The 24,973-nt window shown below is 41.8% G+C and overlaps 1 protein-coding gene across 7 annotated transcripts in view; it reads left to right on the forward strand.

Moving 5' to 3' along the window:
- TJP2 (tight junction protein 2) overlaps nt 1-10,319 on the forward strand; it is a 128,302-nt gene extending 117,983 nt beyond the window's left edge. For 2 of the 7 annotated variants that reach the window (XM_027549424.1, XM_027549422.1), the window contains 6 exons: nt 2,026-2,126; nt 3,332-3,544; nt 4,807-4,917; nt 6,089-6,418; nt 7,895-7,980; nt 9,390-10,319. In XM_027549424.1, coding sequence (XP_027405225.1) covers nt 2,026-2,126; nt 3,332-3,544; nt 4,807-4,917; nt 6,089-6,418; nt 7,895-7,980; nt 9,390-9,555 — 1,007 coding nt within the window. In that variant the 3' untranslated portion in view covers nt 9,556-10,319. The remainder of the gene's footprint in view (nt 1-2,025; nt 2,127-3,331; nt 3,545-4,806; nt 4,918-6,088; nt 6,419-7,894; nt 7,981-9,389) is intronic. The other 5 variants (XM_027549426.1, XM_027549425.1, XM_027549428.1 and 2 more) reach the window with 3 other exon arrangements.
- The last annotated feature ends 14,654 nt before the right edge of the window (nt 10,320-24,973 follow it).

The raw sequence follows: 24,973 nt of genomic DNA on the forward strand, positions 1-24,973 counted from the left end.
TCCCTGGGGTGCCCAATGTCACTTCTGTTACCAAGAGGATAGTAATCTTTACAAGGTACTGTGATAAGGCTTCCCAGATGGCACTTGTGGTAAAGAACCCGCCTGCCAATGTAGAAGATGCTGGCGATGTAAGTTTGATCCCTGGGTTGGGAATGAACCCACTCCAGTATTCTTGCCCGGAGAATTCCATGGACAGAGGAGTCTGGCCGGCTGCAGTCCATGGGGTTACAAAGAGTCAGACACGACCAAGCGACTAACACACACACGGTAAGGGTACAAAAGTTCAAGGAAACAAGGTTGATTTTCTTTTAGTTGTCCGAAGTATCGGTTTATTCTAATACTATAAATAATTAATAGCCCAGGAAATTGTCAGCTTGTTCAGGATTTTCCAAGGTCAATGTTGGGACTTTTTAAATGACAGAATGCTGTATGTTACTGGGAAGAAAATCTTGAAGCAAAATTGCTTACAAAATTTGCTTTCTGGTTCTTTGGAGTTATTTATAGAGAAGTATGCAGACTTCAGGATAGGTGGAGCAGGCTGCCTAACAACTTTCAGCAACAAGATCCAGTTTTCTTTGGGGTAACACATAATGGGCTTAATAATAGGCCATGATGATGTAGCTCTAAAAAGAACTGATTTACCTGGAGTTTGATCATTTTAGGTCCAAAGTATTGCTGAAGAATGATCACATGTATTTTACTGGTTGATATTTTATCCTGGTGCTCCCAATTCATGTTTCAGATGGGCTGAGTCACGCAGTGGCTGAAGCCATAAGCTCTAAAAGCAGACTTCTGAGTTTGCATCCAGGCTTTTCCACTTGCTTGGTGTGAGGCCTTAGACTAGTTACTTTCACTGCTGTGCCTCAGTTTTTTATCTATAGCATGGGGATGATAGCAACACCCACCTTGCAAGGTTTGTTTAAGCATAAAATGAACTAATCCATGTAACGTATTTAGGAAAGTGCTTGGTCAGTCCTAGTAAGTGCTATTATGTAGGAAGCATTTGGTTCAGAATAGAAAATGTATGTCCCATGAATACACACACCTGTAGAGTTTGGTTAGTCTGTATCTATATTCTGAAATGTTTAAGCCTATCAAAATGACATACATTTAGTTTTTTATTGGAGATAAACAGTACATTGGTATATATTTTTCTTTTACTGTTCATGTCTATATATTGATTTTTTAAATATGTACTTTTATATTTTATTTAGATGTGTTATTTTTGCCCCTGAAAGCACACTCTTTAAAAATGTGTTTTTTTAATTTATTTTTTAATTGGAAGAAAATTGCTTTACAGTGTTGAGTTGGTTTCTGCCATACAACAACATGAATCAGTTATGATTTTATATATATAAAATCATACACACACACACACACACACTGTCCCTCTTGATCCTCCTTCCCCCTTTCCCATCCCACCTTCTCTAGGTCATCAGAGTGCCATGCTGGGCTCCCTATGTCACAGAGCAGCTTCTCCCTAGCTATCTGTTTTACATATGATAGTATATGTGTCTATGCTACTTTCTCAATTCATCCTACCCTCTCCTTCCCCTGCTGTGTTGACAAGTCTGTTCTTTACATCTGCATCACCATTCCTTCCTTGCAAATAGGTTCATCAGTACTATTTTTCTAGATTCCGTATACATGCGTTAATATGTGATACTTGTTCTTCTCTCTCTGACTTACTTCACCCTGTATAACAGGCTCTAGGTTGATCCACCTTACTACAACTGACTCAAATTCATTTCTTAAAAACATATTTTTTAAAGGTAGCTTTTCTGAAAAATAAACATAAATCCATTTTTAGTTTTATGACATCCACCTATAATGCAGACTTCAACAGATAGATGGTAATAGCTTTAATTATATTCAATTGAAAGAATAGTGTTCAACTATGTGCCAGCTTTCTCTTCCATTTGCTAAAGTTTTAACTCAAATATGACAAGTTAGGGTAAGTTACGTCCAATAAGTTTTCTAATAAACGTGAAATTGAGGCACACCTTTTGGTTTACATTTCTGTAGCTACAATCAACCTCAATTCAGCCAACGACAGCTGGTTTGGCAGCTTGAAAGACACGATTCAGCATCAGCAAGGAGAAGCAGTCTGGGTCTCTGAAGGAAAGGTAGGTGACACAGATGCTCTGCTGTGAGGTGAGAGTCTGTGGTCTGAATTTTTTTCTCAAGAGGGTAGTGAATGTAGTAAAACCATGCACATTTCGAGTAATCTCAACATATGCTTCAATTGTTCAAAAATTTGTAAATTCTCTGGAAAAGTAACAAAATGAAGGGACTTTTACAAGAAAAGCAGAATGGGATATATGCAGCCCTACATTCACTTCCCTTTTGCTTTTAATGTAGTAACTAGTGTTGTGTTCCAAGCACACTAATCAGAGCTTACAAGACCTTGTGCTGAACTCCACAGCTTATTACCAAGGACCTGGGGAACCCAGAGTGGAGATGAGGCGTTAGGTTGAGGGCGTGGAGAACATAGTTAAAAATTAATAGAAGGAAGAAAAGCTAATGGAATTGGAATCGTTGTGTTAGAAAGAAGGTTGGCAGAAGATGAGTTCTAGGGTTTTGAGTAGGTGCTGAGAGAGCGCTAGAATCTGGTACAGGCTCCTAACCTTGGCTCACTTCTCATCTGTGGAGGAAGTTCTCACGCAGCCCTACTGCAGGAAGGAAGCAGAGAAACTATAGAATTCCCTGTGGTACTAGGAGCCCTTGGTGCTGGTATTCTGTGGTCCAGCTGAATTGAGGTCGTTTGTGAGACATTCAAGGTACGATTTTGTTGCCTAAGTGCCTCTATTACCAGTTAATGGTTGAGTCCTAGCCCTGCCCTTGGGGAACTGCATGTTCAGTCAGAGTATCTAGCATGTACTGACTGCTTATGCCCACTGCGGCTCTGTGCTAGCCTCCGTGGGGAGAACAGGCTGAGCACGATGGAGCTTCTGCCTTCAAGGATTTGAGAATCTCGTGGGTGAGTGGAGAGGCATACAGCTCCAGACAGCATGCACTTATCCCTGGGAGACCAGTTCAATAGAAAAAACTGGAGGGGAGCCAGATTCTGGAAGAAAAACGCACAATGTGAGGAAGCCTGATGGATGGTGGCAAGGAGAGATAGGGTTGGAGGGTTTCTAATTTAAGTCTCTACACAAAAATTTACATAGTCATTTAAAGCCAAGTGATTTCAGGAAGATAAAGGTGAACTTCCTTTTCTCGAACAAGTCAAGGTTTCAGTCCCTTGGCTGTGCCCTTGGGAATTTTCTTGAGTCCTCACTCCCAGGAGCCATGTCAGATCCCACTGACCCTCCGAAACAAATTCCTCTAGATGGAAGGGATGGATGATGATCCCGAAGACCGCATGTCCTACTTAACCGCCATGGGCGCGGACTATCTGAGTTGCGACAGCCGCCTCATCAGTGACTTTGAAGACACCGACGGTGAAGGAGGTGCCTACACTGACAATGAGCTGGATGAGCCAGCTGAGGAGCCGCTGGTGTCTTCCATCACCCGCTCCTCGGAGCCGGTGCAGCATGAGGAGGTGAGGCGAGGCAGGCCTGGGCAGGAAAAGGAGGTTCTGGTGTTTTACTCGAATTGCTCTGGCCAACAGCTTGTTCAGGATGCTGAGGCAGGTATTCCTAAGGGTTGGAGTGGAGACGTCTAGGGAGCCTCTCATTCCAAGCTAATGCCTGTGTGATTGTGGATATGGTCCAGAGGGGAGTGGGACAGGAACCCAGTGCTGGGAGAGGCTGAGTGATCAGCACTCACCCCACAGATGCCCCTGGGCACGATGTCGTGATGTGAGGCCAGCTGTCCAAATTACCAGTGGGGCATTGTTTTTAAATACAATATTGTTGTATTTACTTGTAACCTTTGATTAGGTCTCTCTCTGTACTCTTAGGTATCTGTGCTTTTTCTTCTCCACCCTACCTTTAACCTTTCTAATCTTGCCAAAACTCCTGAGTGTTTCCCCATCAGTTTCCTTCTCTCTTGTATTTCAGTTTTTTAATTGAGTTTATTGATTAATTATATGTCTGATCTCGCGTACTATGCATCCACTGGCCAGTGAATAGACTGCTTCTGTGATTCTAGAAATCACATTGCTAGCACTAAGTTAGGACCAGAGCAGTTATGGGTTGCACCTAAGAGAACACTGGGATAATGACCTTTGCAGACAAAATTCTCCACATATTTGGACTTCTGTGGACTTCTCTTCAGCAGTTTAGGTTGTTTCAGTGAATTTTGTTTTTTACAATATAGAAGGACCAAATATGTAAGTTGAAAGGAGGAACAATTCACCATGACAAAAAAAAAATTAGTATATACTGTCGGACAAGTCATAAAAAGTAAATTAACTCATGAATGTCTGCAGATACAGTTGAGCTAATGCTTTAAAATGTTAACAGCTGGTGGTTAGGTAGTTAAGACTCCACACTTCCACTTCAGGGATGTGGGAAACTAGCATGATGGATGCCACATGGTGCAGCCAAAAATGAAAAAAAAGAATAAAATATTAACAGCTGTTAGTGACAAAACTTTACAAAAACCTCTTGTTTTCTTACTGTAAAGGGAGAGATGCAGCTAGTTTTGGAAAAAATGTTCCTTAAGCACTTGCTAATGGGAGAATATACCAGGTATCTGCCTTTTTAGTAAAGAAGCACTGGGTCAGGAGCTCAACTTACGCACATTAGGAACCTTAACATCTTAATTCCCACAAGTTCGAAGAACTCCAGCAAAGAAGACCAGTGCTCTCTTCTTCCTGCTGGGATGTTCTTGTTGTGAATGAACCTTTATGTCTTGTAGAGCATAAGGAAACCCAGCCCAGAGCCACGAGCTCAGATGAGGAGGGCTGCTAGCAGAGATCAACTTAGGGACAATAGCCCGCCCCCGACATTCAAGCCAGAGCCGCCCAAGGTACGTGGCTGGGAAGCCCAGGATGGGAAGGAGGAAGAAACACATTGAGCTCACCTGGAGCTCCAGCGTAGCCAGGGCAGAGCATGCACAGTAAGATGGCACTGGATTATGGTTTTGACCAACTGGGTTCTCCACTGGAGCCTATCTTTTGGGTGAATCCAAAAAATTAAGAAGTGGCAAAAACATAAAATGGAAAGGCAGTTTTAGAAGAGGGTACAATTTTAGGACTGTTAGTGTTTGTTTCCTTTTGTTCTTTATTTGTTTGTTTGTTTATGTAGAAAGAATAAAAGTTGGATGACTACTGCATGCCCGGAATCACCTGTCATAGAATCTGTTTTTCTTCTTCTATCCAATTAAATTTTTCTTCCCACAATCTGATTTAGATGCACCTGAAAAAATCCTTCCTGGTGACTTGCTACAGAAAACAGTCACCACTGTTGTTTACAGTGCCTCTCGTTATGAGGACAGTTTATTTTTTAAGTAAACCATTGTCCAGAAAAGACTCAATGTGAGGACACATGTCATATGATTTTTCATCCTCTCTGAATCACAGCTATAACTGTGGCTTTCTCTTAGAACCCAGTAAAGTTTCTCTTCCTAACTCAGTGCTTTAGATGAGAAGAAAGTAATAACTCATTGTGAGCTCTTAGAGGTAATTGGTGACCTAATAATATAGATGAGTGAAAGTTTACAAGCGGCCTAGGATGGAAGTATGAAGACAAAGTGGCCATCAGCATGATATTCTCCCTTACCACTCCCCACCCCAGTCTCCTCACTTCTGGGTGGACCTGTGGGCCAAGGCACGTCCCCTCAGCATGGTGTGAACTCAGGAGCCACCCTTCCATCCTGAAGCCTGACTTGTTCTGAGGTCCTCTCTAAGATTCAAATCTCCTCTAGGGCAGAGTTAGGTCTGATCCACCTCTAGCACTTGCAGGCGTCGCAGCACCCTCTTGGTTTCCTCGAGCCCTTAATACTTTTCTGTAGGGAGTGAGGTAGGGCTTTGGATGCCAGATCTTGGCCATGTACCTTGTCGTATTTGATTTCTTGTTGGAGTGGAATTTGTTGACCACCTTTGGAAACTGATCAGGAAATGGAGTGTATTAAATCACTAATAGAGATTTGAAAATAAACGGAAAGCTCAAGGTTAAAACTATGTCATTGCTCTCTGCAGGCCAAAACCCAAAACAGAGAAGAATCTTTTGACTTCTCCAGATCTTATGAATACAAGTCAAACCCCTCAGCCGCTGCTGGTAACGAAATTCCAGGGGCATCTACCAAAGGTTGTCCTCCTCCTATTGCAGCGAAACCCACTTTTGGACGGCCTGTACTGAAGCCCTCCACTCCCGTCCCTCCCCCAGAGAGTGAGGAGACGGGAGAGGGCAGTGAGGAGCAGCACAATGCTCCCAAATCTGTCCTGGGCAAAGTAAAAATATTTGAGAAGATGGATCACAAGGCAAAGTTACAGAGAATGCAAGAGCTCCAAGAAGCACAGAATGCAAGGGTAATTGTTTTCAATCACTGGGTCATTTTAGTGTGTCAACAATAAGAATTTTAAAGAAGTTTCATTGCAGTGTAGTGATTTACAGTCCTTTTGCCACTGCTGCAAACATGAAAGGGTATGTTGACGTGCGTGATACAAAGGCACATCCTATGGGTGTGTCATTTTCAGATTGCCAGCTATTAGCACATCCATTTTTCTTCCAGTCAAGAAAACCTGACATTGCAGGTGAATAGGATTCTGCTCTTTGTGCTTCAGAACTTTATATTGGGTTCTGGAATAGGAAAGCGTGACAAGAGAATCTGTGGCCTCTTCAACATTATTTTTCACTGTAACATTTGTTAAGTAAAGGTTTCTGGAGCATTTTGGCCCAGTGGTTATGGGAGTTTTCTTCATTTAAATTTGTCACAACAATTGTAGTGCTTCTGAGCCTTTTTCTTTTTTAGAGGGTAGGGAAAAAGAAGGATTTATTACCTGCAGCAAGTAAGGAGAACACAAGGGATCTTTTCCCAAAGCAGTCTGTGAACTGCGAATTTGGGGAGGTTTAAGACTAAGGCTATGTGCATGTTCATAAGGGGGCTTGAGCAGATAAGACTTCAGCATGGAATTGGAACAGAGGTTGACCGAGTCCAGGCTGTAGTTGATTGAAGTCAGGAGGGTCCACATAATTCCATCCTCCAACTGGGAGGGGGCCTTAGTTCCTGGTGTCAGGACTTATTGGAACTCAGGTTCTTTATGTCTCATTGCAGAAAGAATTCAGTGAGAGACAAAGTAATTAGTAACAAAGTGGATGTATTTAGAGAGATACATCCCACAGACAGAATGCAGTCTGTCTCAAAAGGCAAGAGTGGCCGGCCCTGGGAGAAGCAAACACTTTGGACAGAGTGTGGGCCGTCTCAGAAGACAAGAGATGACCCACGCTCTTTTTCTTTTTTGCTTCTTTCGGTGGTAAAATATACATGGAACTTACCATCTTTAACATTTTTAAGTGTTCGGTGGCATTAGTATGTTCACATTTTTGTGTAACCATCTCTATCAATGGTCTCTAGAATTTTGTCATCCTCCCCAACTAAAACTCTGTGTATATTAATTATTCCTCATTTTCCCCTCCTCCAGCCCATTAACCACTGTTCTATTTTCTGTCTCTATGAATTTGACAGCTCAGGAGCCTCACAGAAGTGGAATCATACAATATTTGTCCTTTTTGTGGCTAATTTATTTCACTTAGCATAGTGTCCTAAAAGTTCAACCATGTTGTAGCATGTGGCAGACTTTCATTAGTTTTAAACATTTTTCCTATTTGACATTTACCACTAGGCATCACATACAACTCTGGAAACTAGAGGTTTGCTTCTGTTTTTCCTCTTCTTGGCTAAAATGGGATTGGAGAATGGAAGCAGCAGGAAATGAGCAAGCTGACTGGCTAGTCATTCATTCCTTCCCTCTTATTCTTTTTTTTTACCCCCGTAATCTCTGCAGATTGAAATTGCTCAGAAGCATCCTGATATCTATGCAGTTCCAATCAAAACACACAAGCCGGACCCTGGCCCACCCCAGTACACAAGGTAAGGGCTGCTCTGAGGGTATAGGTCTAAAAAAGGGGTTTATGTAGGACTTTGATGCTTAAGAATTTTTTTTTCACCTACATTTCAAAGTAATAAGAAAGTTTGTTTTTTAATTCCTCCTGGTAAACTGTTTACTTATTCAGTCAAATTTAATTATAAAGACCATAGAGTCAAAGTTTTATGGTAGTGTTGATTGCATGCTAAAACTAACATAGTGTTATTGTTTAGTCGCTCAATCATGTCCCACCCTTTGCGACCCCATGGACTGTAGCCAACTAATCTTTTCTGTCCATGGAGTTCTCCAGGCAAGAATACTGGAGTGGGTTGCCATTTCCTTCTGCAACACAGTGTAATCACTGACAATCCAAGTCAGTCCCATTAGACCCATTGGAGCCATGTGTGTGCATGCTGAGTCGCTTCAGTTGTGTCCAGCTCTTTGCAACCCTATGGACTGTAGCCCACCAGGCTCCTCTGTTCATAGGATTCTCCATGCAAGAATACTGGAGTGGGTTGCCATGCCCTCCTCCAGGGGATCTTTCCCACCCAGGGATAAAACCAACATCTCCTGCAGCTTCTGCATTGCAGGTGGATTCTTTACTCCTGAGCCACCGGGGAAATCCAATTGGAGCCACAGATGCATTAAATTGTGTTAAGATAGTTTGTGAGCAAAATACGTGGGGTTTAGATGCCAGTTGTTTCATTGTTAATATTTTCTAGCTGTTGGCCAACAAGCTCAGTAATCCTTTTGTGTCACTTAGCAAAGTCAGGCTGTGTGTGAGCTGTGGTCTGAGGGAAAGGGAACATCAATTGACTGGTGTTGGTAGGATGCCTTCTGTTTAAAGTGCTGCATAGGCAGTAGTGATTATCAACAGAGTCTTCTTGTTGAGGTTTTACACTGGATCATTTCTTGCATCCGAGAATAGGAAACAAAACCACATTTTCTTGCAGCCATTCTGACTGGAAACTAGAGTCTAATTTTACAGCAATAGAAAACTAGAGGCAAGTTTCTTCTTTACCAATCAGATAGTGGCACAGCTGACCAGGAGGCCCCTGGCAACAGAGGGGGACTTGGAATAATTGACCAAAACTGGTGAAGAACTCAGTCTGCTTGTGAACTTTTAACCAGTGATCTCAGGAAGGCACCCTCATGGGGCTGGAGGATTCTTAGGTCAGAGGGTATGTGTCTGTCTTCCCCACTCACTACTTGAGTGAGTATTGGCTTTGACCTGTTATTCCTATCCTCAATTCCACCACTCTGTAAACCTGGAACGGGGCCAGGAGTGCCCTGGTTTGTCAGCAGGGTGTGACTCAGGTAAGTCATCTGTCCTGGGCAGTTGCCCACTGCATGCAGCACAGACGGGCACGGAAGCCTGAGCTTTGGGCTGCACGTAACCCTCTCTCTTTGCTAGTTCCAGGCCCCCCGAGCCACAGAAAGGCCCTGCCAGACTTTATCAGGATCCCAGAGGAAGCTATGGCAGTGATGCTGAGGAGGAGGAATACCGGCAGCAGCTGTCAGAACACTCAAGGCGCGGTTATTACGGCCAGCCTTCCCGATACCGGGACACGGAATTATAAGGCCCGAGTTTTGACTCCTGTGTGCTCCGCGGCGTTCCCTTGGAGCAGCACTCCCACCAGGCAGGGAGGATGGCTCTTTCCAGTTTCAGCGCACTGTGGCGATGGTGGAGCACCTCCTGGGGAGCCCAGGGGACTGCGTCTGGGGAATTGAGGGCTTTGGGCTCAGAATTAAGAGAAATACTACAGTCTGATACTGTTACCTGCTTCCATGGACCAAAATCTGTATTAATTCTGTTTGCGTATTTTTAACATGTATATTAAGAAATGATAACTATTTTTCCTTATTAATAGCTGCCTTCCAGGACTGTTTCAGTGAGAGACAGAATGTGAAAAAGATAAATAAAAAATACTGTCGGACTCAAAACTAAACTCAAAGAAGTATTTTATTACATTTCTTTAAGTGCCTTTGATGAGTAGTGTCTTCAATTTTCTTCCTTTGAAGCTTTATGCAAAGCCATAATGGACTAAAATATTTTGACTAAATTTTTATACCTGTTTCAGAGCTATGGTTTTCTCTGCACTATCATCTTTTTAAGGCATTTGTCTTTGTAATATTTTCCATAAATTCTGACTGTATATTATAATGTCTATACTTGGTAGTTTGGCTACCCGTGCAAAATAGCTCGAAGACTGGGAAGTTAATATAGAAATATTTTGTCTGTTTAAAATCATGTGCTCCACAAAAGCAGAAAAATGCATTTCCAAAAATGTGTACATTGACAGCCAGTTTTATAATTTAATAAAAAGGAGGACATTGCAATCAATAAGGTGCTTAGTGGTGAATTTCTGTTACTTCCTGTGTTAAAGTGCATCTTTTATTTCAGTTACTGATCATGAAAATGAGGACATAATAATTGCAGAATCATAGTGTGTGCTGTGACCATTGCTGCCTAAATAGATAGTTCTTCTATTGTTGGCCATTTGGATTATTTCCATTTTTTTTTCTTTTAATATGAAATGCACGTTTTTATATATAATCCATTTTTATATTAATATATCAATGAGCAGCATTTTAATCCTTTGCAGCAGATAGGTTCTCTGAAATGGAATTACTGAATGAAAGCAGAGGAACATTTTTAAGGCTCTTGGTGTTTACTGCCAAATTGCTTCCTAGAAAAGTTGCATCAATTTATACTCCTGTATTCACTCTTTAAAGGCTAAAATATGTTTGAAATAAAAAAAAAAATTAGGAATTTAGGCTTGTGTAAATTGGAATTGGAAGTACCTTGAATTTAGGAAAGGAGAAGAGTCTTGGTTCCCTTATGGGCTTTTTGTAGTATGAATTGACACAGTCAGCACATGTTTTAGTTGAGCTGGAAATTCAGCTTACTCATAACTTAGTTATATTATAAATGTATCCTTGGTTGTGTCTGTGTCAGTTCGGGTGCTGTAATTTATAAACCATTTAGTGTGACACCGTGAATTGAGCAGGTTTCAAGGCACTGACTCAAACCTGCGTATTTCATAAATAAAAGCCACCTTTTGTGGATAGAAAAAAATGGTTAAATATATGATGGTTTGGTTTGCTTCTGCTCTTTAAATACAGGAATGAGTCCTTTTGCAAACTTCGGGAGAAGAGGAAAGGAAGCTTTTGAGCAGGAGCTGCGCTGTCCCTGGCTGCAGCACTTTTCTGTGAAGAGTTAGGTTGTACGCTCAGAAAGGAAGGATCTCTGTTCCCTAGAATGTTCCAGCAGTGCCCAGTGGATCATCAGTGTCTGCCCTCAGTTCAGTTCAGTTGCTCAGTCATGTCTGACTCTCTGCGACCCCATGCTCTGCAGCATGCCAGGTTTCCCTGTACTTCACGAACTCCCAGACCTTGCTCAAACTGAAGTCCATCGAGTCCATGATGCCATCCAACCATCTCATCCTCTGTTGTTCCATTCTCCTCCTGCCTTCAGTCTTTCCGAGCATCAGGGTCTTTTCTAAGGAGTCAGTTCTTTGCATCAAGTGGCCAAAGTATTGGAGTTTCACCTTCAGCATCAGTCCTTTCAATGAATATTCAGGACTGATTTCCTTTAGGACGTACTGGTTTGATCTCCTTGCTGTCTGAGGGACTCTCAAGAGTCTTCTCCAACACCACAGTTCAAAAGCATCAATTCTTCGGCGCTCAGCTTTCTTTATGGTCCAACTCTCACATCCATAGATGACTACTGGAAAAACCATAGCTTTGACTAGACAGACCTTTGTTGGCAAAGTAATTTTAATATACTGTCTAGGTTGGTCATAGCTTTTTTTCCAAGGAGCAAGTGTCTTTTAATTTCATGGCTGCAGTCACCATCTGCAGTGATTTTGGAGCCCAAGAAAATTAAGTCTCTCACTGTTTCCATTGTTTCCCCATCTATTTGCCATGAAGTGATGGGACCAGATGCCATGATCTTAGTTTTCTGAATGTTGAGTTTGAAGCCAACTTTTTCACTCTCCTCTTTCACTTTCATCAAGAGATTCTTTAGTTCTTCACTTTCTGCCATAAGGGTGGTGTCATCTGCATATCTGAGGTTATTGATATTTCTCCCAGCAATCTTGATTCCAGCTTGTGCTTCATCCAGCCCGGATGTAAATTCTCATGATGTACTCTGCATAGAAGTTAAATAAGCAGGGTGACAATATACAGCCTTGACGTACTCCTTTCCCAATTTGGAATCAGTCTGTTATTCTATGTCCAGTTCTAACTGTTGCTTCTTGACCTGCATACAGATTTCTCAGGAGGCAGGTAAGGTGGTCTGGTATTCTCATCTCTCAGAATTTTCCACAGTTTATTGTGATCTACACAGTCAAAGGCTTTGGTGTAGTCAATTAAGCAGAATTAGATGTTTTCCTGGAATACTGTTGCTTTCTCAACGATCCAGTGGATGTTGGCAATTGGATCTCTGGTTCCTCTGCCTTTTCTAAAACCAGCTTGAACATCTGGAAGTTCACGGTTCACGTATTGCCGCAGCCTGGCTTGGAGAATTTTGAGCATTACTTTACTAGAGTGTGAGATGAGTGCAATTGTGTGGTAGTTTGAACATTCTTTGGCATTGCCTTTCTTTGGGATTGGAATGAAAACGGACCTTTTCCAGTCCTGTGGCCGCTGCTGAGTTTTCCAAATTTGCTGGCATACTGAGTGCAGCATTTTCACAGCATCATCTTTTAGGATTTGAAATAGCCCGACTGGAATTCCATCACCTCCACTAGCTTTGTTTGTAGTGATGCTTCCTAAAGCCCACTTGACTTCACATTCCAGGATGTCTGGCTCTAGGTGGGTGACCCACCATCCTGGTTATCTGGGTCATGAAGATCTTTTTTGTATAGTTCTTCTGTGTATTCTTGCCACCTCTTCTTAATACCTTCTGCTTCTGTTAGGTCCATACCATTTCTGTCCTTTATTGTGCCCCTCTTTGCATGAAATGTTCCCTTGGTATCTCTAATTTTCTTGACAAGGTCTCTGCTCTTTCCCATTCTGTTGTTTTCCTCTTATTTCTTTGCATTGATCACTATCTCTCCTTGCTATTCTTTGGAATTCTTCATTCAAATGGGCATATCTTTCCTTTTCTCCTTTGCCCTACCCCTTTTAAATTCATAGTCAGCTTTGTCCTGGGGAGGATTTAAGGCTGCCTACAATATATATGGAGGTTAAATTAAAAAAATGGGTTCTAGGCAAATGAAGAAAGAGGAAAGAATATCAGAATAGGAAGGACAAACATGAGTGAGGATAGTGTTCACTTTACATGGAGGAAGGGAGGGGAATTTTTCCAGAAATCTACCCCCTCCCCTTTTCTTTTTATTCTGTGGGATCTTATTTTGCATTATGCGATCATGACCACATTCTTGCTAGGATTTGGGAGGTCCATTCCTTTCTGTGGTCTTCCCTCGTGGCTCAGTTGGTAAAGAATCTGCCTGCAATGTGGAAGACCCAGGTTTGATCCCAAGGTTGGGAAGATCTGGAGAAGGAAATGGCAACCCACTCCAGTATTATTGGGCTTCCCAGGTGGCTCAGATGGTAAAGTTTCTACATGCAATGCTGGAGACCCGGGTTTGATCCCTGGGTCAGGAAGATCCCCTGGAGAAGAAAACGGCAACCCACTCTAGTACTCTTGCCTGGAAAATTCCATGGACAGAGGAGCCTGGTAGGCTATAGTCCATGGTGTCACAAAGAGTCGGACACGACTGAGTGACTTCACTTCGACTTCACTTATTCCTTACTGTGTTCACTGTAGGGCAATAGCATCATTCCAAGGACCATTCAGTAAAAGTTCTGGAGAAAGCACTGAAAACTGCAATGTAGAAACTGCCCTGCCTTCTGATCTAATCCAGAAATAAAATTCTAGAGCACTCAGGGCCATTGCCTCTCAAATAGCAATATGACCTGTATGAATCCCCAAGGAAAATAAGTTATCCGTCTTTCTGCAAAATCTGTTTTACTCAGAGTTGGGGGTGGGTGTTTGAAACACAAGGTAGATCATGCGGCAGAGTGCAGATCTCCCATGAGTGTGGAGGCTAACATGGGGGACTTAAGTGATGTTTTGTATCCTCACAGGTCTCTGGGGCACCTTCCGCTCTCTGAAACTCTCCAAATCTGCATGGTAGTCTTGCTTCAGCAGCAGCATCTTACAAAATTACAGCATAACCTGCCTGTCCCTCACTTTACTGCTTCTGTCAACCTTGACTTTGTGTGATGAATGAAACAGCAGTAGTTGTGCAGTGGAGGATGGGGGAGATTGTTACTCAGATCACAGAACCCACGACCAGGTTTTGAGTGTAAGTAGTTTGTTTGGGAAATGCAGGTAAACTGCAGCGGAGACCAGAACTTAATCCCGCACCACCCCCCACCCCTACACACACCCAGGAAATTCAGCTGAATGGCATGAAACATGTGCCTCAGAGTTTTCCCATCCAGGTGATGGGAGAGCCAGGCTGTTTGTCCTAAAACCAGCTGGCTTTAGACTGACTGAGTGCTGCTCAGGTCAAATATGCTTGCATTGATGGGGGAGAGGGTGTCCTGACCCCCTCCCTCTCCTCAACTCCCCCTCCCTTCAGGCAAAGCAATGCAGATGCTGGCAGTTGGCAGGCTGGAGCAGGCAGTGGTGCACGTCCTGAAGAACCCTGATGCCACGTATGATGGTGATGATTGGACTATGAATCTACTGAGGCCTCCAAGGTGAGGGTTTTTTTTTCTGTCTGGTGTCTTAGAAACATGGGGGAACATGAGAAGAACTAGGGAACTATCTGCCGAGGTCGGTCCAGCTCCGGCTGATCCAGGGTATTCGAAGGGAAGACGGAGTCGGCGACTATTTACATATTTATCAAAGATATAAAGAGTAATAGAATGAGGATAGCTCAGTAGGAAAATTCGGTGGAGAAAAGAGGCTGAGTAGCTTGGTTTACGTGGGAGACCAATAAAACTTCAAGACAAGAAGTTTGCACCACTTACGTAGGCCGCAGGCGCCCTCTCGAATAGCGGAAGGTGCCTCACCCTAGACACCTTCTCGAGTGGGTCTTAGAAGCCCAGGCATAATTAGTAAGCATGGTGGGTTCCGCGCTCCAGATGGAGACTCAGCTGGAAGTTAAAGGGAAGAATGACATGGGGAGACCAAGCGTTGGTGAGCAAGGCCCGTAGCTTTATTTTTAACAGGGACTTTTATACCCTAAGTTACACATAGAGGATAATAGGGGATGCAAAGTCAGCAGTTTTTGATTCTTATCAAAAACCAGGGTTTCTTTCCTGCAAATTTATCGTATACAAATGGTTTAGGTGATTTACATCATCTTCTGGCCAGAAGGCCTACTAACATTTTATGACTCTTGACAAGGACTTATCAACAAAGACTTATTTTCTCTAAGAGTAATTATTTTAAGGTTTAGCGCCATCTTCCGAAGATAAAATTGCATTCCTATAGGGCGGATGTGTAATGGGTTTACAACAAAGGAAAGAATTTATTACCTTAAGGGTCTAAAGTTACTAACACCAGGGCCACTACTTCTTTTTTCTACATACCAACTATATTAATTAATACACATTCAAGGATACAATTCAGGGGATGTGGAAACTTGGCAACAAGCATTGGCTCATCAATGAAATACTTTACTAGTCTTATTCTGACAGTTTCTAACTCTCTGAGAGGTTCTAAGCTATTTGAATATCTTAAGCTTCCCGTGCCTCTCGAGGCTGGGAGACTGTAAACAATCGTATGCATAGCTGTAGGAGTCTGGGTAAACTTGTCAGGCGAGTTAGAGAGCCATCTGAGGGGTTTGGATTTAAACACTCCTAATTGCCCAGGAACTTTATTAATTGGAGCTGTAAGTTAACTCTTTGATAGAGAGAGCGAGATGGTGGTAGGGGACAGCCCCCAGTAAAGTCAGAGGTGAGAGCACAAAGCAATAAAGTAGGCAGACTCTGGTTTTTGGGGGAAGATGCTCGAGAATATCCGGGGAGACTCCCGAGGCTCGATCCCGCCTTTGCGTATGCCGAGCCTCCTTCCTCATGACCTTTGTCACGAGCGGAATGTCTCTCACCGGCTCCCGGCAACTATCCCCTAGGAAGAGTGGAGCAGGAAAGCCTACTCCCTGTATTAGTCTTCTCCCGAAAAACAGAACCTGCAGGATGTGTATATACAAAGAGATTTATTTTAAGGACTTGCTCCCACTGTTGTGGAGGCTTGTGCTGTGCTGTGCTTAGTTGCTCCGTCCTGTCTGACTCTTTGTGACCTCATGGGCTGTAGCCTGCCAGGCTCCTCTGCCCGTGGGATTCTCCAGGCAGGAATACTGGAGTGGGTTGCCATGCCCTCCTTCAGAGGATCTTCCCAACCCAGGGATCGAACCAAGGTCTCCCTCATTGCAGGTGGATATTTTACTGTGTGAGCCACCAGGGAAGCCCAAGGAGGCCTGCTGCTGCTGCTGCTGCTACTACTACTAAGTCACTTCAGTCATGTCCAACTCTGTGCGACCCCATAGACGGCAGCCCACCAGGCTCCATCGTCCCTGGGATTCTCCAGGCAAGAACACTGGAGTGGGTCGCATTTCCTTCTCCAATGATGAAAGTGAAAAGTCAAAGTGAAGTCGCTCAGTCATGTCCAACCCTCAGCGACCCCATGGACTTCAGCCTACCAGGCCCTTCCATCTATGGGATTTTCCAGGCAAGAGTACTGGAGGCCTAGTAAATCCCAAATCAGCAGGCTAGGTCAGCAGACTAGAGACCCAAGGAAGACTTGGAGGCTTACTGGCAGAATTCCTTCTTGCTCACGGAAGATCAGCTTTTTTCTGTGTTCATGCCTGACTTGAGGCCTACCCACGTTATAAAGGATAATCTATTTTTATTCTAAATCCACTGATTAGGATGTTAAGCTCATCTCCCGAACACCCTCATAGAAAAATCAGAATAAATTATTTGACCAAATAATCTGGCCACCATAGCGCAGTCAAGTAGACACAAAATTAACCATCACAGTACCCTTCACCTTGTAGACTACCCGTGTAGCTGTACCTCTCATCCGGTGGTAAAGCTGAATGAACCAAGAGAGGGAAAATTATATTTACACCTCTTTATAGATTCTATATGGTACACATTTCACATGCATATATTATCTATATATTATGTTTTAAATAAGAGTATGTACAAAAGCCTTAAAAATTAAAAGCAAAGAGGGGATATATGTATATCTATGTCTGATTCATGTTGAGGTTTGACAGAAAACAACAAAATTCTGTAAAGCAGTTATCCTTCAATTAAAAAATAAATTAATGAATAAAAGGAATTCAAATAATAGTGTTGAGAAATCCCCATAACAATAAGGTAGTTGACATTTTAAAATAACATTTAGTGAAATAAATGAAGTTTAAAATAAAAGGCTGAATGGCAATTAAAATATATATGTGTATGTATGGAGAGGGAGCTCTTCACATTGCTATCCTAGCTTTTTTAAGTCACCTCTGTATGTATACAGGTATAAAATTGACACAGTTCACATTCCCAGACTAGTAGTGATTGCAATGGCAGCAGTAATAGTTTGGTATTTGTTTTGTACAATAAAAAGTGTGACGTGGTTTCCATTGCTTCTGCTCTGTCCTCAGATGTTGTTCTACCTCAGAGAGGACCAGAGTCCAGGTTCCTCTGACCTGAGCCTGAATCTCTCTCTAGGAGGAATGATTGGGGAAAAATACATTGACTGATGTAAATCATCCTTGGAGAGATGTGTTGAGTTAATGAGAGTAGATCTGTCTCTGAGGAAAGAGAAAGGAGTGGAAAGAAGGAGGACTTGGAAAAAATAAGAGGAAAGGGCTGGAGCTGGACTAGAAACTTCTGAACCTCCTTTCTCTTCCTTCCCAGAACCTGCACTGAATGCTCTTTTCTCTCCACCCCTCAGCCATTCTAAAACAACCCTGTTAGGGACTACCATAAGTATACATGGACCAAATGATCTGGTGAATACGCAAAAACCCCATTAGAAGCCTAAGAAGAGGGAATTACAGCAAAGATACTTCAGAAGGGTTTGAGAGAGGGGATGGGTGTGTGTGTGTGTGTGTGTGTGTGTGAAGATGGGTTCTGAATCTTTCCAAATGAATGCCCCTTTGAGCCAAAGTGATTAGAATTTAAGGCATTTAAAAATAATCAAAATGATGTTTTATACCAATAAATACACTCGTATGTTACTACTCAAAAATAGTATGATGGGCCAGGATATAAAGCTGCTAATCCAGTCCCTTCCCCAAATCAAATGTTAGTTCCCCCAAGAGCCGGTTCCCTCATTCATTATCCCTGTCCTGCTGAGGCAGCCCATAGAGCTTACAAGTTCAGATTCTGGATTCAAAATAATTTTATGTTTAAACCCCAATTTTGTCAAGTATAGCATAGAACCTTAATGCAAGTTGCTCAACTATGTTTAAGGCTCAGGTTTTGCATTTATAAAACAGGGGTAGAAACCTTAACATTGTGTTGTGGGTTTTGTGTGACACTTTAATCAAATGATATGTGTAATATGTTTGCAGTAGTAGCTGGCACGGAGAAGGCAATGGCACCCCACTCCAGTACTCTTGCCTGGAAAATCCCATGGATGGAGGAGCCTGGAAGGCTGCAGTCCATGGGGTCGCTGAGGGTCGGACACGACTGAGCAACTTCACTTTCACTTTTCACTTTCATGCATTGGAGAAGGAAATGGCAACCCACTCCAGTGTTCTTGCCTGGAGAATCCCAGGGATGGGGGAGCCTGGTGGGCTTCCGTCTCTGGAGTCTCACAGAGTTGGACACGACTGAAGTGACTTAGTAGTAGTAGTAGTAGTAGTAGCTGGCACAAAATAAATGTTCAGTAAGTGTAGCTAGTAATATTCTCAGTCCCATATCAGTTTAGAAATCTGAGTGGTGTCTTTGATTTTCTTATTTTTCTTCCAAAAGATGACCTACTTTATTCTACATAAGAACTATTTTTACTTTGTCCCTCTGTCCCTTTTCCCACAGCCACTACCCTAGTTCAGCTGGTTATAAACTCTCTAATTCTCCACCTAGCTAGCAGGCAGAATCATCTAACATAGACCTAAGAATGTCTCCTTGCTGCTTCAAAAAAGAGCGATGACTTTACACTGCTTAGGACAACGTTTAATTCTTTCATGTTTTATTGAGATATAACTGACATGTAGTACTACTGTTAAGTTTAAGGCATGCAACTTGTTGATTTGATACATTTACATGTTGCAGTAGGATGACCACCTTGGTGTTAGCCCCTTTCATGTTATATAATTATTGTTTCTTTTTTGTGATGAGAACAATTAAGATCTAGTTTCTTAGCAGCAAAGTTTAATCTTTATTATGGCATTCAGGTATCCTACAAGTTCCCTTGATACTGCATCACTGGTTCCACTTCACCCCTCTCTGTATCTATGTTCTTTGCCATATGACTTTACAGTTTCTTCCACTAAAGAGTCGGAATCTATCTCCCCAACCCTTGGCTTTGGATTGATCATGTGGCTTGCTTTCCTGTACCTCTGCCATTCTATTCCAGGGAACACCTCAGACCACCTATTGTTTCCTGGGCAGGGTGAGAGGAATGTGGAGCAGAAACATTCTAGATGAGCTCAGCTTAGATATGAAAAATATTATACAAGTGTTGTGTGCAGTCACTGAGTTTAGGGTCGTTTGCTTTATAACAATAGACCCCCACAGCCTTTTTCCGGAGAAGGCAATGGCACCCAACTCCAGTACTCCTGCCTGGAAAATCCCATGGGCGGAGGAGCCCGGTAGGCTTCAGTCCATGGGGTCTCGAAGAGTTGGACACGACTGAACGACTTCCCTTTCACTTTTCACTTCCATGCATTGGAGAAGGAAATGGCAACCCACTCCAGTGTTCTTGTCTGGAGAATCCCAGGGACGGGGGAGCCTGGTGGGCTGCCGTCTATGGGGTCGCATGGAGTCAGACACGACTGAAGCGACTTAGCAGCAGCAGCAGCAGCCTTTTTCAGGTAAGTTTCTCCTTCAAAGCCCACGTATATTCCAATTTCATAGAAGGATATATCCCCAGTACATTTCTTGAATTATCTGTTTCTTCTGCTGGGAATACATTTCTTTTTTTCACCATTTTTCAGAATCCTAGTCATCCTTCCAGATTCAGGTAATGTATCACATTCTCTGTCAGCCCTTCTCTGATGCCCTCAATCAAATTTAACACTGTCTCCTTCAGTAAGTTTCCACAGCCCTTCATCTGTATCCTCTGATATCCTAGTTATCAGTGTATAGAACTACTCCCCACTCCCTCCTCAACTTGCTTAAAAGGGATGTTTGTTGTATGTGTGTGTCTTTTACTCATCATTGTATCGTCTTCAGTGTCCTGCATATATTCCAGAAATGTTTGTTGGAAAATGGAATGAATGAATGAATAAATAAATTGAAATATATCTGTCCAAAAACATGTCAGTGATATAAGATTTTCTAACACTGTGCCCAGTTAAACTTCAGCATTGACAGCACTGATATAAACTGGAGAACATTAGTAAAACAAATTGAGAAAATCAAAGAACTTAGTTTGGCTAAGAAAAGACAGGCTAATATCAAAGTATAGTTTTCAAAAGGATAAAATTTTAATTCTCATGCAAATATAATATGAATCCTTGTCGAAGTTTTTTTAATACTGTTATTTAATGAGGCAACCAGTAAGATATTAGAATTGGTTTAAAGAACATCTGAGGAACTAGTTATGGATAAGTAATTATTAAGGAATATCAATTAGGCTAAGAATTCAGAGTTACATAAAACTAGTTAATATCCTACAGGATAGTAATTGATAACCTTTGTCTTTGTTTTTTCCACCAGACAAAAATTATTTGCATCTCTACCAGACAAAGAGCTACACATTAGCACGTGATTTCACTATATCTGGGAACTTTGATCAATATTTTTAGCACTCATCAGTCTCTTTGTGAATTATTATGCTTAAGAGTCGCACAAAGTATTTTGTAGACTCTGAAAGAGATTAATTCTCTAAATTTGAATTATAGCAGGGGTTCTGGTAAGCTAAGTCAGTTAAAAATATTTATTGAGTGCATCGGTGTGCAGATAAACACAAACACTATGTCCTCTGACCTATTCTTTGCCTTTCAGAAGTTTACATTACAAATTCTTTTATTTGCATGAGAAATTCCTCAGTTGACAGTCTGATTTGTTCTTTGCAACAGCCTATATATATTAAGAATAGCGGGTGTGGCTATGCTAGTTTTATAAGTAATCCATAACTGAGTTGAATAAATTGTTTAGAATCCTTCACTAATAAAAAATACATATAGTTTGGATTCAAAACAAAGTTTTCTGCTTCTGAGTCCAGTCTTCCAGTGTTTCCTTCCAGAGGCCACTCCTATAGGATCTCTGGAAATAGTTTGTTGATCATGTTGTATTATATTCTACTTACAATTTTGAAAAAAGCACTTTTAAACTGAGCCTGCAAATTGCCAGAAGCTATGGAACTAATCTAGTTCACAAACATGTTTTGTTTGGCCTGCACAAGGTGATGGAAAATTTGTTTAATTTAAAAATCAGTATATTTTATATACAAGTCAAGATTTGGGGCTTTTCTTTATAAAATGGTAGATTTGGCAGTTTTGGGTGCACATCATTATAGGACAGTCGCAGGCGGGAGCTGCATGTTTTCAGCCCAATATGGTACCCCCCACCCTCACTGGCCAATATGACCTTCAGGACTGGTGAGGACATTGAGTTTGCAACCCTCCCTCCCATCCCCTCATGAATGCTGGTGTGCAGTGTCCACGTAACTGCAAGGGACGCCAGCATTCTGAACATGCAGAAGGAAGTCTGCTCCTCCCTGGCATGGTTTTCAACTTCCTCTATAAGATGGGCCAGAAATTTCACTTGGCTCTAGAAAGCATTCATGAGTATATCTCTTCAAGTCCTGCTCTCCATGGCTACTACAGTTGAAATGTGTTGGAATAAAAAATCGAGATTGGGAGAGGGTGGCAAATATATTTTTGTTGCTTAGAAAATTGGCTCCCAGAACTCTGCTGAATAAGGACCAAATGAGATTTCTTCCACCTTTGTTAGCCAGATGATTGTAGAGGTCACATTTGTGGCCTTGGTCTGAGGAAATGCGTTCTGAAATATTCTCTATAGAAATAAGAATGTAGTCTAGGACATTGCAGAGGATTAGCTAATGGTTTTAGGCCCAGCTGCTGGAATTATCCCTCGGTCTGGATTCCTCTTCAGGACAAAATGAATTAACATTTCATAAATTAATCAACCCTTATCCATCAACAGATATGCATGTGACAGAGGGGAGCAGGGCCAACTCTTTAGTTTTCATGCAGTTATACTAACTGGTTGGAAGGAGGGTAACATTCTGTGGGATTGCTGCACAGATAACTGAGCTCAGAGAGGAAGAGGGTCCTGTGAGACAGAACCTGAAAGGCTGGGGTAGAGTTACTCATGTCCATCCATCCTGAATTCAGAGGAAATGCTGGCATCTCAGCTGATCTGGCTACAATGACTCACTGGTTCTGGGACCTGGGGTAAATTGCCTGAGCTGCAGGCTCCTCGTGTACGAAGTAAGGATTGCGGTATGTCCTTCTACAAAATGTGGTGGTGAGAATTAAGTAAAGAGACTACCTAGTAAAGAGACTACCTAAGTTACTGGCCCAGTGTAAGCACTACAAAAATATTAGCCCAAACTTAAGACCAGTGTATGTCATCTTCCTTTCTTTACTGACAAAGCTTAGGGAGTAGAATTCCTCTGAAGGCAGTGACTTCATAAAGCATAGTAATTGAGGATATCAGCCCCTGAGCAGACTACCTGTGTTTGAATCCCTCTCTGAAAACTACTCGTTAGTGATCCTGGGCTAGTTGTATAACATCTTTGTTATAGCCTCAGTTTCCTCATCTGTAAACTAAGCGTAAAATTTGCATCTATCTCAAGAGGTTGATTGTGAGGGTTACATGCTCTAATCCAGGTTATTTCTTAGCACAAAGCCTGGCACATGAAAAAATAAGACAACAAAGATTTTTCATCTGTGAAGTATGAAGTAGAGTCTTAGAGTCTCATGTTTTGTTGTTGGAGCAGAACTGGTATACATTTTTTGCAGGATGACATAACAATATTCATCAAGACCCTTCAACATGTTTGCCTTGGATCAACAGTTCTACTTCAAGAATTTATACTGAGAAAATAATTACTGTTTGAAGATAATTGTTTTTATGAGAAAAAACTTGGAAATACCCTAAATATTCAACAATAGGGGCTTGCTTTAAATAAACTATGGTGTATACATGAAACATTATTCAGACATTCGTTCATTCAATAAGCATCCATTGAGCACATAGGTTGAGAGAATATCTTTGTAAAATCTAGGTATACAGGTATCTTTTTTAATGGAGCTTACATTTTAATGATTGGTGACCTGGAATAAATAGATAAAAACTTTTTTTTTTTATGCTGGGTTGTGTTAGTACTATGGATGAAAATGGAAAGGGTGTTGTGATCAAGAGTGACCAGGGGTGGGTCAGGGGAAGCCTGACTCAGATGACTTTTAAGTAGAGCTTTACATGGCAAGATGGACATTAGAAATCACTATTTACATATGCCTGTATTTCTTGACCTGAAAAGATACTACAATCCCTATTTTTTTCATAAAACCGTAAGTGGTGGGGTAAGGTCAAAGTCCAAAAGAACTGATATTGATTAGAATTTTTTCTCAGCTACTAGTAACTGAAAACTCAACTCAAAGCTGATATTATAATGAAGTCAGTTGATTCCTGTAACTGAAAAGGCTGGATTCCAGGGGCTCAATGACATTCTGGAGGGCTTGGTTTCTCTTTCTCTCTCATGCATTCTGTAGAGTTGCTTCTTCTCTCATGATCCCCAGATAGCTGCCAACAGTCCCTGGGGCTCTGTTTCCTCATCTCACATAGAATGTAGAGAGCATCTTTGTTTCACTGTCCCAGAAAAAGACATGAACTTCACTGGGGTTGCTCTGGTTTGGGTCACATGAGCACTCCTGAACCAAATTCCTTGGCCAGGGTGATGGGCTCCAGTGGTAAGCTGAAGCCATAAGGGATAATGGAACTGACAGTGAGGCAATCCCTAACCACCAGGCCGAGAACTAGAGGGAAAGACAGATGCCAAAATAATTTGGGCAGACTTTTCCTGGAGAAAGAGGGGAAAGTTCTGGGTAGCAAATACCAGTTGTTTGTATACAACAGCAACAAAACTCCACACCATAAAGTGAATAGTGTTTGTATCTCTGAGCTTTGGATAATGGAATTAGTGCCAATTTTTACTTTTCTTTTTTAAAAAAAATTTATTAAAGTATAGTTAATTTATAATGTTATGTTAATTTATTCTGTACAGCAAAGTGGCTCAGTTATATATGTTTATATATATATATATAAACATATATGTTATATATGTTTATATATATACATAAACATATATGTGTGTGTGCATGCTAAGTGTCTTCAGTCGTGTCTGAGTCTTTGCAACTCTATATGTCTGATTTTTTTTTTTTACGATGAGAATACATTCATTTTATAACTGCAAGAGAACAAAGCTATTTCCATTTTTTAAATCTGACAGAATGAAGAAAAGGCATTAAGTGAATAAAGGCTGCTTTTTTTTAGCTTCTGTGTACTAGCTCTCTACTCTAAATTTACTTCTTCTCCCCTAAAGCACTGTTTTTACAGCAAAACCGGTGATTCTGGCCTTTTCCCTGTGTGAAAAGGAAGACCCTGTAACCTGGCTTCCAGCATGCACAGAATCTCCCTCCTCCCCACCCAGTTTCTCTTAATGTAGCAGCGTGCCTGCCGGCTTGGCTCACTACTTCAGATGTGCTATTCCGAGCCGCTGTAATCATTCAGCCAGTTGAGAGTTCTCATCGGTGACAGCTGAGATCCCTCAAACTAAGAATAGGACTCTGACTGATGAAGGAGGATGACAGTGAAGGGACCACAAGGAACAGC

This window comes from Bos indicus x Bos taurus, chromosome 8, assembly GCF_003369695.1.
Source record: "Bos indicus x Bos taurus breed Angus x Brahman F1 hybrid chromosome 8, Bos_hybrid_MaternalHap_v2.0, whole genome shotgun sequence".
NCBI lineage: Eukaryota > Metazoa > Chordata > Mammalia > Artiodactyla > Bovidae > Bos > Bos indicus x Bos taurus.